Source organism: Gavialis gangeticus, unplaced genomic scaffold (assembly GCF_001723915.1).
Source record: "Gavialis gangeticus isolate Ggan-Ray unplaced genomic scaffold, GavGan_comp1, whole genome shotgun sequence".
Lineage (NCBI taxonomy): Eukaryota > Metazoa > Chordata > Crocodylia > Gavialidae > Gavialis > Gavialis gangeticus.
In genome coordinates this window covers 106,672,642-106,693,430 of record NW_017729024.1, presented here as the reverse complement: position 1 = coordinate 106,693,430, position 20,789 = coordinate 106,672,642, and the positions used below count along the sequence as shown (strand labels likewise).

Here is a 20,789-nt window from a genome sequence, read left to right as displayed (position 1 = left end):
TGGAATCTGGAATGATACAAAAGTAATTGATGGTGTCTAAAGAGCTGGTCAGGGGCTAGGGGGTGGGACTTCCAGTCCCAAGATGGTGACCAGGGGGTAGAGCACCTGCCAAGGGATGGAGGTACCCTTGCAGCCCTCAACAGCTCACAAAAACTTATTAAGCAACCCACCCCTGCTTTAATCTGACCTTCTGCATAACACAGCCACAGTTTCATCTGTCATGCTACTCCAGCACAAAACCATCAGAATTATAGAGTTATACATGCACTTTAGATACATTTATGTAGATCAAAAAGAACACCACATGATGATAGCTAATAGTATAGCAAAACATGGTGATAAGTCTTTGTGCTTTGTCATTACATGGATAGGATATCTATTATGACTCATCTTGAGAATGATCATTCATCCCTTTTTAGAAATATCTTATATGAGGGACAAGCCAAGCTTTATTGCTACCTGATCTCTTTCATTGGGCTCATTTTACACCAGTATACTTCAGAGCCAAAGAAGCAGTCATGATTGAAAAGGTATGGGCTGAGCTATTTTTAGTTTGATTGGTTTTGATGGGATGTGGTATTGTTTAAAAGATTTCATTCTGTAACTCTTGAAAAACACTTTTTGTATGTTAACACGATACCCAGCTTTTAATATGTTTCTATATATAACCCTGGTGTGACCCATAAAAAAAACAGAGGGCAAACAGTAATATCTGGATGCCAGATGGCATCAGCCTAATGATGGGGCTGTTCAGTAAGAAACAAAAGGAAATTCCTGACATGCGTCTGTGTGAACATAGACCTGAGGGAATTGCACACAGACATGGAGGCCAGAGTCCCCCAGTAGCTCTTTATAATTTTAAAGGATGATTTTTATGTTTCCAAACATTCATGGATATTTTTAGTCCATCTTTCCTATTAAAATGGTTTCGGGGTCTTGATATTTTACCTAGTATTTGTGGCAGTCATGACTAAGTCTAGAAATTGGCCAAAATTTTTAAATATAGGTTCCTTGTTTTACTTTTTTGCCAAATATATATTGGATGAACAAGATGGCAATAATGATACAGACAAATATTGTCAACAAGAGCTGGCTGTCATTCATTCTGTTCATCAGTTTCAGGAAATGAAGCTCAAATTAGAAATTTTAAGGAATATTTTTTCTCATATCGGGTCCTAATTGCTTGCAATGAAGATCCTTATGGTCAGTAGTAGAAAATATCATAAACATGATAATCTAAAATGAAATAATCATCTTTGTTTATACCATGACTTTTTATGAAGAAGAGGGCTTCTGTGAATTGTCACCTGAGGTGGGGGATGTATATTAATAGAATAATTTTATCCACCTCCGGGGAGAAAAGCAGCAACTGTTTAACAGTGAACACCAACACGACAGAATGGTTTTGCATAAAAGGAAGAGAAATAATCTTATTCAACTGCAGCTGCAAGTCAAATTTAGGGAGACATTGTAATTACCCAGATTGGAATTTTGACTGTGAACATGGCTTGATGCCCTTCCTCTTGCAAGTGGAGCCTTGGGGTCTTTAATGTCAACAAGTTGGCTTATAGGACACACCCAGAGGGTGGTGATGGGACAGGTCATTTTCAACCTGGAAATATGTGGGCAGTGGAGTTCCCCGAGGTTTGGTCCTTGGGCCAGTGCTGTTCAATATCTTCAGCAGTGACTTGGATGAGGGCATGGAAAGCACTCTGTCCAAATTCACAGATGATACCAAATTATGGGGCAGAGTAAACACACTGGAGGTCAGGGAGTGGATTCAGGTGGATTTGGACAGGTTGGGAATGTGGGCAGAACAGAATAGGATGCAGTTTAACAAAGGTATGTGCAAAGTGCTGCACCTCGGGAGAAAGAATTACCAACAGACCTATAGACTGGGAGGTGACTTTCTAAGCAGCACAGCAGCAGAAAGGGATCTCGGAGTCATAGTTGACTCCAAAATGAACATGAGTCATCAGTGTGACAAAGTGATAAAGCCAGCCACACTCTTTCATGCATTAGAAGGTGCATCACAAGCAGGTCTAAAGAGGTGATAATTCCCTTTTATATATGGCATTGGTAAGAACGCAGCTGGAGTACTGCATCGAGTTCTGAGCACCGCACTTCAAGTGGAATGTGGATAACCTTGAGAGGGTCCAGAGGAGGGCTACTTGTATGGTTAAGGGCCTGCAGGTAAGATCCCATGAGGAGAGTTTCAGGGATCTGACTCTCTTCAGCCTCCACAAAAGAAGGCTGAGAGGGAATCTTGTGGCCATCTACAAATTCATCAGGGGGGAGCAAGGAATAGGGGATACTCTGTTTACCAGTGCACCCCTTGAAGTTACTAGGAATAATGGCCATAAACTGACAGAAAGCAGATTTAGATTAGAAAATAGGAAAAAAATTATTTACAGTGAGGATTGCCAAACTCTGGAATGGGCTTCCAAGGGAGGTAGTGCTCTCCGCTACCTTGCAGAACTTTAAGAGAAGACTAGAGAAGCACCTCGCTGGGGTCATCTGACCCCAGCACTCTTTCCTGCCCAGGGCAGGGTGTCAGACTCGATGATCTACTGAGGTCCCTTCTGACCCTAAAAATCTATTAAATCTATGAATCTATGAAGTGGTCATGACTTTCATTTTATATCTGCTCTGAACAATAGTACCTCCAGCTGCAGGGTGTTCTCTGTGAGAAAACCATAGTATTAGTTATGTACTAATTCCAAGAGAATGGAGACACCTATTGAGGGGGAAAGATGGTCTTATATTTAAGAACAACCTTCTTAGACCATTTATGAGATCCTGAACAACTCTCCTGAGTAGTTCTAGCCATTGATTTGAGGTCTCTCAATTTGGGGTAATCTTTCTTAAGGGCCTAATTATTCAAAAGTACTGAGCACACAGAATGTTAGGTGAACCTCAGATTAACCCAAAGGTGATTTAGAAAAAATAAGGAGCAGTTATAGACAGAAACAAAAGAAACATCAAGGAGCAGCCAGATGAGTGTTAGTGAGGGAAAAAACAACAGGATTTCTCTTACTGCTTTAGATGATAAATGTTATTAGTAATGTTTTTGGCTTTTCCATAACACATCATTGAATACACAAATCCACAGTTGACAGAGCTGTGTATTTGGAGAGATATGGAACACCCTGTAGATCTTCATAAAGACAGCAGGTCTCATCCCATTCCCACTAACTTCACAGAGCCTTGGATCAGCCTCCATCTTTCAGCCTCCCACTTCTCCAGTTTCCCCACAGCTCCTTTCATAAAGCCAAGTATGCCTTACCACTCAGCCATGTTCTAGGGAGTTTTGAGGATAAATTAATGTGATCACTTCATGCCAAAACAAAGTATAGGCATTGCCACCACTAATATTTGTTTAAAATAATAAGGTCCATTATTTTGTTTTTATAAAGGAGACGATCTTTAGCTGAGAAGCCACATTTTGAACTACAAATGCTGAATTTTGAAATCTATACCCTTCTATAATTTAAAAAGGGCTTAGATCATTCTAGCTAAGCTAAAAGAAGTTTACAAAACTCTAAGCATGATATCATAGGGGAAAGAGTGAGGGTTGTCTTATGTTTTGAGTACAAAACTGAGAATGTTAGCATTGAACTTAATGCAGACCATTCAGCAAAAAGATTATTGTGTCCATAATTTTGCAGGCACATTTTTGTGCGTGCAAAAATTTGTATGCACAAATAGTGATTATGCACCCAGTTGCAGTAGTATAATGACAGGTGGACAAGTGATTCTTTCTGGTAGGGGAGAGGGCTGTCTCACCCTTCCATCCCCTGTCCCTGTCCTTTTTCCCCCTCAGGCTCCAGCAGCAGGAAGGGCAGAGAAGTGGTGGCAGCTCATGGTAAATGGTTTGATGCTGCTGGGGGAGAGGACCTCCCCCAGTAGCAACAAACCTCTAGCTGCTGCTTCTGTACCATTGCCAGAGCCAGACATACCTGGGATTCATGGACACAAATGTGTATGTCTCTAGTTTTTAAATTCCCATATTCCCCTAAAATGTTTTCATGAAAGTATATTAAGTTGTAGAAGTGTCAAGCCACATCTGTTCTCCTTTCCATTGGTGTAGGCTCAAAGCAAGTCACTGAAGTCAATGTCAGTGTCACCACTCTGGGTTTGCACTATCTACTGGAATGCCTGATATATGGTGTTGCTTGATATATGGATAATGTTTTTGTGAAACTTGCCTGCTTTTGTGAAACTTGCGGTAAACAATGCATCAAAAATCTTTTCAGCTGAAGTGAGTCCTGTAAACTATGACAAACATCAACTAAGAAACAATATTGGAAAATACACTTTGTCTCTTAAATACAGGATTAGTTATTTTGCAAGGGAATCTAAGAAAATCATGTAATAGAAAAAGGCTGTTTGGCCCATCGGATGAGTGCCTGCAGCTAAAGAGAATGAGTATAGCACTTTGTTTACAAGAGCCATGTCTTTTTTAACATATTTTTCTTTAGCATGCTTTCCCCCTTTCATCTCTGCACTCCCTGTTTTATTGGCTTGCCTATGCTACTGCCTACAGAGATGCCAACTTGGGGGTGGCAGACAGTGACATCCTTCAGACTTGCCCACAGCTGGATTCCATTATACTGACCATGAGCCAACAGTTCAGTAACAACAGACACTAAGATCATTCATGACAGAATGCCTTTCCTCCAGTTTTCACTCCTCTTAGTAGTGATTCCCTGATATATCAAGTGAGTGGGTCCCCTTAAAAATAAGACTTCATCTCACCATAAATTCACTTGGGAAGGTAAGTCATTAATTCCGTCAAATTGTCCACATTTGCTTTGGGGAAGAAACAAAGTCATTTTGCTTATGCAGAGATAGGAAGAAAGGACATGTATGCCAGGAACTGCTACACTAAGGCACCCTGCCCCTAGTCAACAGAGAAGTACCACAGCTGCCAGCTCTGTATTCAGGCAATTGCATTGGGCTTTTGTACACATGCTTGCACTTTTAAAAGTGCCCAGCACTGTGGCACATGCATTTGTATAAATGGCAAAATGCACATCAGCACTGAGAAAATAGCAGCAGAGCACTTTTGAACTAAAACACATCAAAGGTATTTTAGTTCAAAAGCATATCACCACCATTTTCTGCACACCGATGCACATTTTGCCACTTATACAACTGCACATGATGCAGCGCAGTGCGCATCAGCTCACATATGGATGTGTCAGATCTCCGGTGCATCACAGCATGAAAAGGTATGTGTATAAAAGCCCTGTATTTCCATTTTGGGAAGTAGCACACAAGTAAAGCACTTCCACTTCAGGAAGAAGCCTGCCTTATGGCAGTGCTCACTGCCATAGTAATGAGGCAACATAGACATGCTTGAAATAACCTTTGATGTGACAGCAACACACTGGTGTCAAGACAGTATACATTTTGCTTGTTGATGTTACTTAAATAACATGGCTGAGAATCATTTTGTATCACTTCATTGGCACAGTCAGAATTAAATTCTTTGGAACAAAGATCATCTTTGTGTTCTGTGTTTGAATAGTGCCTAGCACAAAGGTGGCCAACTTGTAGCGCAAGTGCCACAATGGTATGAACAGCCTCTTTGTGCGACATGCAGCAGATTGGGGAGGAGACAGACATCAGAGTGACAGATAGAGCATGAAGCAGAAAGCAGAGCACATCTGGCAGGAACACAGAACAGGGAGCAGAAAGCACTTAGCAGGAGAGGACCTAATTTGTTGCAGTCCTGCCAAAAATGTTGGCTCCCACTGGCCTAACATATTGGGGTTCTGACCCATGATTCAGATTAAGTACTATTAAAAACAATTTGCAGTTAATAGTATTGTAATTATTATTCGTTACCATTATTGTTGCATGCGCTATCGGCAAAACATCATTTACTGCACAGTAGTACCTGCAACAATCTAATAATTTCCTGTTCCCTTGGCAAATCTTCTATCTTCAAGAAAAATATCCATCATTCATAAACTAAAAAAGCACATGTTTTGTGTCAGTCAAAATTGGTGAGATATATAGACTGAAAGAAAAACTTCAAAACTAAAGATTGCCTGAACTTTTCATTCTTGTTCTCTTGGTACTTTCACTTAGTCTTTTACTGTTAAAGATCTCACAGCTATGTTTGACAGCCAATCACAATTTCCAATTTTTAGTTTAGGGGAAATCTCTACAAGCTCTACTGTCCTTGATAGTCCTGTTAAGCTGCTCCAAGTACGGAGCATATAATGGCAAACCTACGTGGTTTTTGTTTTGTTTTGTTTTCAACTCTACCAGTGCCCAATCTGTGTTTGAAGAAGGTGATTATAGTAGTGCAAAACTGTGCTTCTAAAGTTTTAATTCAGATTGTTAAAAAATGGGTGGAGGAAGCTGAGTAAATGCATCATTTCTTGAAGGCAGTTCCAGTATTTACATTATGAATTGTTGAACATGGTGAAATAATACAATAGTTGTAAATGTAATTTAGGCCAGGTACAGACATTACACTTTTACCAGTATACGTGATCAGAAACCACTCTATACCCATAAAAGAACAGAAGTTTTGAACACACAGACTGGTTTTATCAAGGCTGGTCTAAGATTTGCCATCCTCCCACAACTACCAAGGAGTGCAGACAGAACAGAAACTCCGTATTGTAACTCACAGCACTTTGCATGAAGCACTGTGAGTTGCAATGATCCCCTGGACCCAGTTTACTGTTGGGTCTGGGAGTTGGAGATTCCAGCTGCTTGCTGTGAGCCTGCAACCTGGTCCTCCTAGCAATGCCACTCCCCCAGCTCCCCAGCCCGGACACTGTTTTCAGAATGGAAGTGGGGGAAAGGAGCAGAGGGAAATCATTCTTGGGGTTCCCCAGCTCGTGCTGGAGGATGGGATGGGTGGATTAGAGCTCCCCCACCCCCACCTTGCATCTACCCATCCCACCCTCTAGGACTGACTGAAAAAAACCCAGACCAGACTCCCTTCTTTCTCTTTCCCTTCTCCTGTTCTGAAAACAGTAACAGGCTGGGAGTTCTTTAGACACAAGTTGCGGAATGTGCTCAGATTTTTGTGGGATTGGGCCCTTTTCAAGCAGTTTGCAGCCATGTACTTCTGTTTGGTCATGTCTGTAGACTGCTTTCTGGGGCCAGATCGGGAGAAAATTGCCACTTCTGTGTGTGCCCAGAAGGCAAATGTGTTTTGTTTGCTACTGATCTAAAGTATGCCACTTACAGAAAACCACGTAATTTAGATTGATTCTGCCCCGGGCTTTTTGAATGTCTATACCTAGCCTTATATAGCAAGTATTGTTTCCAAAGAAATCTAAGTTGCTTGCTTGCCTGCTTGCTGGCTTGCTTGTTCTGCTTCCTATTAGTCTGTGGACAAACACAACTTTTAACCACTTTAAAACAGAAGGGGGAATAACCATTAAGGAACACACATCAGCTTTTACCATGCAGGTTTTGTGTCTGCTTGCTCCTATAATGATACAAGTTAGCTAAATCTCTGTAACTTTAAACATTAATGCCACAGGGTTAAAGTTTCAAATGTTTTGCTACACCTATATTGATGCATATTTAACTGTTACATCATAATAGCTTACATCATAATCATAGAACATCAGTAAAATTCTTATGTCTTTTATACACTCTTGAAGTCACAGTCATTAAAAGGAATCCATTCTGGACTAGACATGGGTGTCTGCTCAACAGTTCACAGAACTGTAGTGGAGGTGAAAATTATAAATACAATATCCCATTATAGGGGTGATGCACAGGGGGTGCACATGTCTACATGTGCACCCCATGAGCATGGCGGTGCACCCCCTACAAAAAGATGCCACCGACACTGTCGGTGGCACCTGCAGGTGGTCACTGCTCACCACCTTGCCACTGACACCGCTGGTGGCATCTGCGGACAGTCCTTGATCCCCGCTGGTCAATGCTGATGCTGCCAGCAACAGCTGTAGGTAGTTGCCATCCCTTGGTCAGGGCTCATCACCCCCACCCCGCCATCGTCAACAGTGCCGGCAGTATCTGCAGGAGCTCCCCTGCTTACCACCACCACGCTCCTGCCGCCACCACTGCCATGCTCCTGTTGCCGCCATGTCCCCCCAGCCACCGGGGGCATGTGTCATTCATGTCCCATTATAATTACAGCAGCATCACTTGTTTCAATTAGCTGAATTTTTTTTCTGATTAGGAAACTGACTTTCTAAACACACCAGTTTATCTAAACCACAGTGACAGTGGTACACATTACAAAAGCTACATTCTCAGTTCTTTCTTTGATGAATAGAGTCAAAATAAGAGAAATTTATCACACTACTAGAGAAGTTTTAGTTAAAATGAGCCCACTGGCCAGCTTATATACTGCAGTGCACAATCCTTCCCAAATGAAACAGACCATCTTTGAAATGGCTGATTTTTTTAATTGGCGTTGGTCAGATAAAGTATCTAAGAATGGAGAAATTGAGTCATTTATGTTTCTTTAGTTTTTTAAAGTCTATACATCTATGGGGAAATCTTGTGGTCTTTGCACCAACACTACAGACTACTTAAAACAACATCTACAGTCTACTTTTTTCTCCGTTGTACTACTCCTATACAATAATATTCCTGAGAACTGTGTATTTCCTAAGAGTGAATCTCAGTCTAGTAATGGCCTCACATGTGCTTTGCTGCTTTTTAGGACCACAAAATGTACTCCATGCATGTAATTTGGTTCTCCGTGCTACGTATTTGCAGTACAGGGTCAAATTTTGATACCAGGAAATCCCGGTATCAAAAAAAGGTGTGGGTCAAAAAAGTGAGGCAGCACACATGGCATAGGCATTCACTACTGCCCAAAACCAGATCCTGGCTGCCCAGAGCCATGCTCCAGTTGCTGGCCAGGCTCCACATGCCCGGATCATTGCTGCTGCAAACCCAGGAGGCCCCAAGAATCCCAGGTAAGGCTGCTGGGGAAGTATATTCCCCAGGCCCTGAAAATATGAATGTGACAGACAAGTATACATGCATGATGGAATATTTAATGCTGAAAAATGCCTAGGCAGTGATATCCCTCTAATGGTGAAATTTAGCCATGCAGAAGACCTGTTATAAACTCTCTACAACACCTGGATTTTCAGATAGCACACATCCACATATTTAAGGGACCCAAGAAAACTATGTGCTAAAATCTGTTTTATTACAAATGGTGTAATGGGGCTCTATATTGTTCTACCTCTGTGGTTTTACATTTGCTTTGCTTAACGTACAGTTGAAAACATGTCCCACCCCTACCCCCTACTGTTAGACCTTGCAAATAAGTCAGCCTGGAATCTGATAGTCAAGATGGATTCTTTATTGCTGTGTGTTATTGTCATCCCTAAGGGTAGAAATGCTGCAAGCCAAAAATTGCCCTCAGTTGCATCTGTGTTGTACAACTGTCTTCAAAATTTGCTCTGTATATATCTGTTCAATTCCAGCAATTGATTGAACCTCCACAGTAAATGAATCTGCTTTGGATGTGCTCTGAGAGTGCCGAAGAGGGGCTAATTTATTAGAAGAGCCAAATACATATAGGTTAGCTATTTAAGAGCTAAGGAGGGATATTGTCTGCATACATTTGAATGACAAATGTGAAGGATAGGGAAGGATTATTGAAATTGGTACAAGGGAGAAGAAGTAGGAATCATGAGATGGAACCTAAGTTTCACAAGTAAAATAATCTTCATGCCAGTGAGGTCATTTAGATTGTTGAGGACAATCAATGGAAGCTCTTTTGCTTGAGATGATTCATATAAGACTGAACCAATTCTAGTCAATGTGCTATAGGGAATAATTCTACTCTGATGGAAGTATGAACTGGAGAATGCATTTTTCCCTTCCATGATTCTGTTCTATGCATAAATCACAGGAAGAAAGAGATGATGAGGGAGACTTCAGGATTATACTGATTTCTGCCCCAAGAACCATGGAAGTGCCACCAAGACGTGATGGCTTTTATGAGAGATTTACAAAAATGATGCAATGAGATAAAGCACTTGTTTCCAAGACAAAGCAAAATGTTTGCCTGCAGCCATTGAGAAGGGATGCTATAAATTTTATTTGCCAAATTTTTATTTGCCAACCAATCTGTTTACTTTGCTCTCTCTCTTACCATAGGTTTATTCCTGAGGCCTGGTCTGCCTGTAGTGTCACATGTGGAGTGGGCAGCCAGGTACGGCTAGTGAAGTGTCAGGTCCTTCTGTCTTTCTCTCAGTCTGTTGCTGACCTGCCCATTGATGAATGTGAAGGTCCCAAACCTGCATCACAACAAGTCTGTTACAGTGGTCCCTGCAGTGGGGAGGCTGCTGAATATAACCCTGAGGAAACGGACATTGTCTATGGCAGCTTGCAAGACTTTGATGAGCTGTATGACTGGGAGTATGCAGGCTTTACAGAATGCTCAGAGTCATGTGGAGGAGGTGAGAGTGATACGTTTCTTTTCTTATTTAATTTGCTTTCCTGTTTTCAAGCATGGAGCCACATGTTTTGCAATGGGTACTATCAGAAAGGCTGCTTTGTCAGTGACTTCAGTGGGAAGCTATTGAAAATAAAACCCACTTCTGTTTCTATATTCAGGCCCAGGTGGTATCAAGCTCCAGAATTGTGTTATCAACTGTGAATGATTAATACAGCCAATGTTTCTGTTTACTTTTCCTGTTTCATTAATCACATTGATATTCATGCAATGAAGCACAGTGTGATGTAGCCCAATGATACACATTAGCATCATATTTCACTTTTAGTGCTTTAGTGTCATGTAAACATAACCATAGGGAGCCAAATAGTTCTGCCATTGCAGCTGCATTTTCTTGTCAGTCTGCTGATGGCTCAGCTGGTTTCTGTAGCTTGTGCTACCAGGTGACATGAGTTTGGAGCAAAAAAGCATATGGCAAAAATAACCAACCAGGTGATTGTCTAAAGGTAGCAGACTTGGCACTTATTGGGCACATCTACATGAGATGTTCACAGCAGAGCTGACTAATTAGCTCTGCTGTAAACATCAGCATCTACATGTGCTATTAGGCACACACAACAGCAAGTGGTCCAGTTAGGCCAGAGTAAACTAATAAACTCCACCATAAGATAGTACTAGTACTGCCCAACACAAGTACTGTTGTACAGCAGAGTTATTTACTCTGCTACAACACATGTAGACACTGGCTGGGGCTGGCTGGGGCATAAGGGTGCTCCCATACAGGGCTGCTTGCTGGTTAGCCCTGCACTGTAGCACCCTCATGCCCCAGCCCGCCCCTCTGCAGCACATTGAGCTAAGTCAGAGCAGCTGCAAGCTGGCCCCTGGGGCCCCCTACCAGTCAGAGCTGCTCCAACCCAGCTCAATGTGCGATGGTTCTGGACACACATGCATCACTGCACCCAGGAGCAATAAACTCTAGTGCAAACTTTACTGGAGTTTATTGCATTGAATTAATTTCATGTGTAGATGCACTCACAGTGTCTTAAAGCTGATCAAGGTAAAAGGTTACACAAGCCATGCAAATTATTTAATGTACATTGTGTTGTATCCATTTGGATTTTCTCCATCATTTTGGCCAATCAGTTTTGAAAAGTGTGCCTATTCTAATTTGTAAACACCTAGACTTTCCCAGCTGCTACTTCTTAAATTGGCAATTTTAAGCCTGTTTACAATGGAATGAGTGTAAATAATATAGCCAAAGAATCAATTTGCTATATGAAATTAGAATGATACTGCAGAATTGGAAAGAGGTCAGTAGTGTATGGCAGTTTAATTTTTGGCTCAAAGTTGATTTTTGGGCCATCAGATGCACTATGAAAGCTGTCCATCAGATAGAAAATGATGTAAAGTATATAACAAAATGTTTGTATCTTGCTATTTCCCATCACTTGTTTGCAGCTAAATTACAGTTATTAAACATTTCCTATTCTAAAAATAGGGAAAACCTAATAATAATTATTGCTGACTTTTAATGGCAACCACTGGACTTTCAGTAATATTTGTAATCCTTGAACCTTGAATATCTTGCGTGATTTCCATTTGAAACTGTTTCAATACATATAGTACATGAATGTGCACATTTCAAACATAACATGCATAAATTGACATGACAGAAACATTTTGTTTTATCAATGTAATCTCTTTGTGTTGTCAACAAAAATGGTTACCTGGGAGATTTAAAAAAATATATATCATTGCATCTGAAATCAACCAAAAAGTTTCAGATTAAGAAACAGATTATAAACCAGTTTTTGTAGCTAAAGTTGTAAAACAGGTCAAGCTAATTTTACTGTTTTTGTACTCTCAGGAGATGAAATTGGATAGACACAGAAGTAACCTTTCACCTTACAGAGGTGCAACCAGAAGGAACTAGTTAGTAATTTAGTCTGCAGATAGTGGCTGCATTTCCCAGAGCTGTCATCAAATATCATGTAATAATTATTCTTTTCTGGGAGATATAAATATAGAAAATGGTATACTGAAAGTGAATTTAAACTGGTTATATTCATGTCCCATCCTCACACCCTCTTGCATTTTAATATTCCATTAAGAAAATGGAACTAATAGGAATTTTCAGGGAAAACAGTTTCAAACTGGAGAGCTTCATTATAGTGATATACTGTGCAATAAATTATGTTTAGAAATTAGTTGAAAGAAAAATAAGCCTTAGGTCAGTGCTCTGTGGATTTGTGGAGAAGAAGATTTTTTTAATGAGCTCTTTACTATACAGGTTCTGATAAGTAATGGAAGAATGATATTTAAAGAATATAAGCAGTGGTTGATTTTTAGTATTTGTCTTTAGCTGCATGAACTGGCTTATGAAAAATATTGGGGCATATTATGTCAGTCTACACTGAGACACTCAAGGTGCAGAGAGAAGTGACAATTTTCACCCTATCTGGCTTCTGAAAATGCTCTACAGCCATGACCAAACACAAGTGCACAGGTGCAGAGCACTTTTAAAGGGACCAATCCCACAAAAAGCTTGAACCCTCATTACATGAGCATTTAGATGCAGGTGCTCCAAAGCAGAGTGCCCTCAGTAACTTCTGTCTGCACTTGCCAGGAGCAGGGCTCAGCTAACACATCCCAACACTGCTCCTGGTGCTATTTGCAGAATTGGAGGGTGGGGAGGGAGCAGAGGGAACTTATTCTGGGGGTTGCCCAGACAACACTTGAGGATGGGGTGGGTGGACAGTCTACATGGGAGCTGGGAGAGAGGCAGTAGAGCTAGGGAAAGAAGTTGAAGAGATGCAGCCTTTCTCCCATGGTGGCCTCCAAATTGAAACTCAATCTCCCACCCTCCTGACCCAACAGCTAACATCTGTTAGGTTGGGACGATCAGTCTAACTCAAAGTGTTTTCCATGAAGCAGTATGAGTTAGACCCGGGAGCTACACCTCTGTCTGTACGTTCCAACTGGGGTGGGGAAGCTGAAGACGAAGTTCGTTTGGAGTATTTTTATGCTGCTTTGATAAGCCAGAATTTGGATTAATCCTTGACACAAGTTATAGCAACCTATACTCCTCTGTGGGGTCAGGCAGAATCCAGGGACTAGCTAAACTCAGCCAAACCCCCTTTTCTACAAAACCAGTGCTGTCAGCTGGCCTCACAGGTACTAACAGGGCTGTTACAACATATCTGGTACATTGGAAGGTGATCTTACATTGGGAGAAACACTCATACTGATTGTTAAGCAAGATATGCTGCATTGTGCTGCTGGGGTGGCTCAAATTATCAGGATCATGCCAGTAAATTGGGTCTATAAAACACTCTGACCCTAGGTGCAGTCAGGTGTGGCTTTGAGAGATGCATGCATTTATGCTGGCTTAAATTTACTGTGCAGTAAGAGGGAATAGGCCAGCGTCTGCCTGTGCAGCACATTAATGCTGTGTGGACTGACTTGGAACTAACTTTAGTCCCAAGTCAGTCCACACACACTGTGTTACTGCGCAGTAAGGCATCTACATGTGCGTTACTGAGCAGCAGGCATAAATTTGATATCTGCATGATGTAGGTATCAGATTTACACTCAAGGCAGGGTAAGTTGCCATATTTACTGCACTGTACAGGTGTGAACATGTAGATGTGCTCCCATACTGCACGGTAATTTTGGTTACTGTGCAGTAAATGCACACATGTAGATGCTCTCACTCTCGTGGGATTCTCACACCTTCACGGTGCCCTTAGACTCCAAACCCCTGTCTGCCATCTGCTGCTTGACTATTGAACATTCTGAGATGCTCCACAGGTCACCTGCCTGACCGGTGTCACCTCAGCTTTACCCACCTCATCCAGGTCTTGCCAGCTTTTAGCAGAGGGGATTTTGCCAGCTAAAAGAATCACATCCTTATCCAGTCATGTGCTCAGAAATGAGAGGTTCTCCCCTTCCTTGGAAGAGGCCTGTCTGTGTGGTCAAATGTTCTGAAATCACAGTTGTCACCAACAGTGAGTATGCTGTAAAAGATAATAAATAGATTTATTATAAAAACAAGAACAAGAAATCAGTAACCCTACATTGAGAAAGAAGCAGAGATATAAAAATATACAAGCAAAAGAAATATCAGGACGATAATCTGATTTTACCCTGCATCCAAAACCTAAGAAAACATCTTCTATTCAGCTCAACAGATTAGAAAGTAGCTCCTGCCTCTGACCTTCGTGACAGGGCTTCCTGCAAGTTCAGTTATGAGCCTGTTTCACTTAGCCCATTGTCTGAGGGCTTAAAGTCATTCCCTATGCCCAGGAGCAAGCTAAAAACAACCACTGTTTCAAGGCAAAACTTAAGTTTGATTTCTTATCTGTTCATTTAGAAACATCATCCCTTTTTGGGGAGCCCATAATATGCATATAATTTCCTGCCCCCCAAAGATGTATTTGTTTACTAAACCAGAAGTTTTTCCTGAGCTAATTATGACCAGGAAAATATGTACATCTTTTCAGACAAAAATTACTAATCCTATATCCTAAAGATACTGTCTTTCATTTTATTTCTCCACTGTGATAAATATCCATCTTTGAAAACCTGTTCTCGGGTGTTATTCATACAAGTGTCTTCTTTTAAAATGTGAGCTCATTGTCTGAATGGCCAGGCTTAAGTACCTAGGACTACATCCACAAGGGTCTAATTGACTAGCAGGTAAGCACTCCCATGGCAGATGGGAGTTTTCAGAGATTACTTCTCTCATGTCAATAGCTGAGTAACACACGTTCATTATTCCCCTAGTAAATGCTGAATGCTACAATTCATACAGACATAATAATGATGCGGATAAATACAGATTAATGCTACCTATACATAGAGACTACACATGCCAGATCAGTAAAACAAATTCAAGAAAACTTACATGACATTCCACAAATACCTCAAAATAGTGTAATATTCAAAATAGTGTAAGGTTTTGTGTATAAGGACCTTACACACAAAATACTGTAAGGTCCATAACATTTTTATTGAGAAATCAGTATATATATTTAGGTTTTACTCAGCATTTATATTCAAGACTGCCATTTTATGGACAGTGATAATACTTCTTTAATTGTCAGCTTGCAGTGTGTTTCTTTGGGAAATCTTCATTTTCATTAGAAAGAATAAGGAAAGAGAACATTTCTTTATTTTCTAAGGCTAAAACTTCACCATGACAGTAGACTGTAGGCTGTCCAAGACCTAGATGCATCTAGGGCAAAAGGAACAATCTTCCTGGAGTTATAGGGGCAGCGGTCAGAAATAAGGCAATCATGCTGTGCTGTGAACATGTTTGATGCTGTAAGAAGAAGTGGACTACTCTTTGTATTGTAACTTCTGCCTAGTTTGTATCTGTGTAAGGTGGTGGTGGTGGAATATAGGTCAGCTGGATTGTGTGCCAGCTGTACACTCTGGGTGGATAACCAGGCTCCCATGGACTGTAGGGCCTGTCTTATCCTGGTCAGAGTGGGGACATACCTGTGCACTAAGAAAGGGTGTTATTATCCAGTGGACCAGCAATATTACTTCCACACTAGATCTTTACTTCCTACTTCTTTTTTCCTTTTCTTTTTTTTTTTTTTCCTTTTGTAGCAAATGTTCAGGATTTAACCCTAAAAGATATATGGTGCGACTTACAAACCAGTCCTAATAGCATTCACTTGTAGCCATCCTCGGCTCTGTATTGAGTCTGTTCCTATCTTGGGCAAATGTTAAAAGATTATCAGCTCCATAGGTGCTGACTCTGTGAATGCTCTGGAGCCCAATCACCCACCAAAAAAAATTAATGGGTGCTCAGCACCTACAAGCCATAGCCATAGCCATGGCTACTTGCAGACATAAAAAAAAATAAATAAAAATAGTGCTTTACCAGAAGAAGCAATGTATTACTTTGACCTGGCTCTGCAGCATCAGTAAAGATCAGTTGCTTCAGCTGGGCTTTTTGGCACTTTTAGCTAAACCTGATTCAATCAGCTATTAGATAAAAGTGTTTTAAAAAGCTTCACTAAAGTACCCAGTCCTTACAGATGCTGCAGAGCCAGTTTGAAGTAACGCGCTGCTGCTCGTGGGCATTTGCGGAGCTTGGGGTGGGAACACACCAAGTTTAAAGTAAAGCACCATGGGGCGGGGGGGGTTATCTCTCCAAGCACCCAGAAGCAAAAACCAAAGTCAGCACCTAGGAGCAGCTCTGAGGCTGACTGGGGAACTCTGTTTATCTATGAATATCTCCTATGATAGATATTTTAGAATAGTTTTTAAGCCTTCTGTTGGCACTGCCAGTAAACTGCCACTAAAATATCTAATGTAGCTACCACTCAAGCTATATATTTATCTGTAAACATGTCTTTGGGTTTGCTGTGGTTTCTTTTCAATAAAATACAAAAGAACATCCTGTTGTCAGGATCAGAGTATATGGGTTTAGTAATAAATTTCAGGTGCGCCATTCTGCATTGACCTAACCGGTTTGAAATAAAATCTGGAATCTCTTAAAAAGTTACCAAGCATTTTAATGATCAGAGTTGCTTCCTTGCAGGATAAACAATAATAAAGCTACTGGATAGATACTTTAGAGACAAATGAAATAGCATGAATAAGGAAGAAGAAGAATACACAAGCAAGAACTGGATGGTTTTAAAAGTACTGGGTACAACTACACATGCCCTCGACTGTGCAGTTTTAACCGCCATGACTGCACAGTCCTGGTGGCACACGGGTCACTTCTGGCCCTACTGCACAATAGCATCGGTGTCATGGTTTGTGCCTGCCAGTGCTATGTCACCATAGTGGCAAGCTATGTTGCCATTGCTCATCACTACGGCGACGTAGCATCTCGTGTAGATGCACCCACTGTACGGAAAAGAGAAACAAAAAAGTTTGTTTCTGTGAGATGCTGTGAATACTTAGTTCTGGTGAGATTCAAAGGGAGGGTTGCAATCATTACCGCTAGAATTAGGTCCCCTGTGGAAAATCAGATCCAAAATAAGTAATGTGAGATTGTTAAAAGAACGTGGGATGCTTGTGTAACAATGAACGGCAATTCATTACATAGGTGAAATTCTTAAATAGATACACTACAAAGAGACAATGTGGCTCCAGATCAAAGTATATAGTAGAGAAGTGCTTGAATCACAAGTTAGATCTAAAATTGTGATGCTACCTGTTTTCATAGAGATTTGTGAAATTCTTTGGTTTCATTTCATAGGGAGCTGTCCAAATGTTTTCCTAGGTGTTGATTGACAGCCCCTTCTCACTTTGATTGTTATTTTCACTAACATAGTGTGTGCAGTTATACCAGTACAAGAGGCTGTCCTAAATTAGTGCCAAATGTCCTGAGCACAGTGTTGTTTTGTCTTGATTAGACCACCTCTGCTATGTAACCACTGTTTGTCAGTCCCTTGAGTGGTTACTTACGTCATTCACTTTATTGCATTCACTTTATAGTATATGATAATGTATTCAGCAGAAAAAAAAATTGCCTGGGAAGTTATTAAGCATTTAGAGGAAAAGAGCAGATAGTTTGAATGTGGGGAGGATGTGAAGCTCCATGACTTTGGCCAAACTGTTGGTGTGGGCCATAGCATGTTAATCCATCATTGTAGAATAGCACGTTGGTGTTTTCCAAATGGCACCAGTTTCAACTTCAAAACAGCGAAGCATATTGCAAGTTTTATTTGTACCCATGGCAGTATTATTCTTGCTCTTTCCTCATTGCTACTGAGGCTTGCCCAGTACTTTCATAAACATTTCCATCTTCAAAGGATGGGGGCATTTTGGAAAAGCAGTTGATATACTGTTATGGTGAAGGAGTCATTAGAGGACAAGTCTAGCAAACTTTCTGCAATTCTGGAAAGTTAGGATGAATGCAAATTACATACTTCCACCACACTTGAATTGCTGTGGACTGGGAGTTTCCAGCTAGGATAGAAAAACTATTAGCTTTATACGTGCACCTTTACATTTGATTTTGGTGGATCAAATCCCAAGAACCAAATTAGTTTATGTGAAATGTTGTAACTGTTTAGACTTACTGCTGTAGTATATCTGAGCAGCCCATATCAATTTACCCTCATTACAGCCTTGTAAGATAAAATAGCCACAGTTTCTACATGGAGAAAATGAGACAGAGAAAGGGTGGCAGTTTTCCCTAATGGTGTAGTAGAAATCTGACAGAACCAGGGACAGAGCATTTAAAACTATCCAAACTCCCTTTTAGACCTCACTGCTGCTCCTACTCTGTTCCTTCCTTGATTCCAACTCTCAGCTGTGGCATTTTCCCTTGCATGATTCGAGTATATTTTGAGCTCCAGGCACAGCAACCTGAAAACATCTATTGTCTGCAAATTCTGACTGCTATGGCATCATTTTGCATTTTCTCTGTATCTAATACCATGTTGTCCTAGGTTAGAATATGGCTGTTGCCCTGTGGGGTCAGGCCAATGCTCAGGATCTCAATATCCCACTGTTAGATGGGAGAGTGTGACACAATTGCACATATACAAACACACAAATCAATTAGGTGCATACACACACACACACTACCAACTCAGGCAAATACACATCCAAGATGACCGGCTTAGGCACATGCATACCTATCACCAGTTCGAGCACATACACACTCTAATGATAATGACATGAAAACATACACAATACACACATGCATACACATACATACAATTTAAACACTGACTCAGGTGACAGTGTGTGTGTGTTGGTGCCTATGGTACCTATGCTTGGGGTGCTTGGTAACTAAAGAGCAGGTGGCGGAGATCAAGGGGAAAGGCAGTGGAGATAAGGCAATAACAGTGACAGAGATCAAGGGGAAAGGCAGTGGAGATGAGGCAATAGCAAAGAAATAGGGGTTTGCAAGCAGAGAAGAGCTCAGGGTGGTTGGAGCCACAGGAGCATGGCACAGGTGTTGGAGGTGGCAGTGAGCCAGAAGCAGTAGAGGGAGAAATGAGACAGAAGTTAGAGGGATGAGGAGAAGAGATTGGAGCAGGGATGCAACCGTAGTAAAGCAAAACCCAACTCAGGGTTCCAAATAACAGTTTTATTAAATGAATACGCTGTACTGTACATCTTGGTTCCTACACACACTCACAGAAGCACTCCCACATACACTCACACAATGGTAGCAGGAGAAAGAGACTCAGTGTTGGAGTCCAGGTAGGGAAGAGAAACAGAGTCTAAGTCCTTGGTTCAAGAGAGGATGTGGGTGATACCTACCTATCCAGGCTGGGAGGGGGTCCTCGATGGCCAGTCGGGGTCTTTCTCCAGCAGGTGTTGTCCAGAGGAGGGTCGCTGGCAGGACCTCTGGATTGACTGGCAGTGTGATGTGAAGCAGGTATGGTCCAGGTGAAGATGGCATCCCATGGAGTCAGTCTTCACTACCCCTTTTTATGGGGCAGACCACCTATGATCTCCTATGGGGAGGACATGTCCAGGCAAGGTCAGCCCTGTTCCAGAGGGTTCCAGATGTTCATAAGAAGCATGTGCAGCCTTGGCACAATAGTGGGTGGCTCATCTTTTTTTTCTTGAATGTTGAGGGTGGTTCCCATGGCTGGGTCGTTGGTACAGGTATTGGTTTTGATGGCGGGGTGATTTAGTAGGAGGTCCTGCTATCATTGTATTTCACTCATCCATTCACTCTTTTGTTTCAGGCATTCAAGGAAAACCAATTACATGGGAGAGGTTACAGAATTGCAGCATACTTACACAACAGGCCATGGGAACAAGATGGGAATGGTTACTTGACATCACTTTACAGACACAGGCCTAAACCATACAATATTAATATGAAACAATAAAAATCAATGCACAAATGATAGGAATACAATATAATACAATATAAAACAGTAAAAATCAATAGAAACATAACAGAACACTATTTACAATATATTAAAAAAGGGGCTTATTACAGTAATACCTAGGGGCTTATTACAGAAGTAATACAGGGGCTTATTACAGTAGTACCTAGTAGTATTTGTAATCACTTATAAGGGATAGAGAGGGAAAGTCAGAAATAGTTGGAGAAGGGGAGGAAATGCATTTCCTGAATAGGGTACAGAGTTGAGTAGTATCAGAGAAATCACATAGAGCAAACAGGGTGGCTGGAGTAGCCTCTGATCATGCATCTGAGTTACTGCAAGCTATATATCTAGTTAGATCTCAGGTAGCTTACTCACAAGTATCATCGAGAGGCAGGTGGAAATTCCCTCTGGAGGCAGGCTGTTCTTTGATCATGAGTTTTAAGAGAGAAAGCAAGTTTCAGATGGTCCAGCTCTTCTCTCTCTCTGAGTTTTCCTCATGGCTGCTGCCCCCTCCTCCTGGGCAGTCCTTA

The 20,789-nt window shown here is 41.3% G+C and overlaps 1 protein-coding gene across 11 annotated transcripts in view; it reads left to right on the top strand.

Annotated features, from left to right (window-relative positions):
* Window positions 1-20,789, top strand: part of ADAMTSL1 (ADAMTS like 1) — a 936,448-nt gene that overhangs the window by 760,420 nt on the left and 155,239 nt on the right. For all 11 annotated transcript variants that reach the window (XR_002097365.1, XR_002097366.1, XM_019517531.1 and 8 more), the window contains one exon: window positions 10,132-10,433. Coding sequence is in view for 9 of the 11 variants with exons in the window: in XM_019517531.1 (XP_019373076.1) it covers window positions 10,132-10,433 (302 nt within the window). In the remaining 2 variants the exon portion in view is untranslated. The remainder of the gene's footprint in view (window positions 1-10,131; window positions 10,434-20,789) is intronic.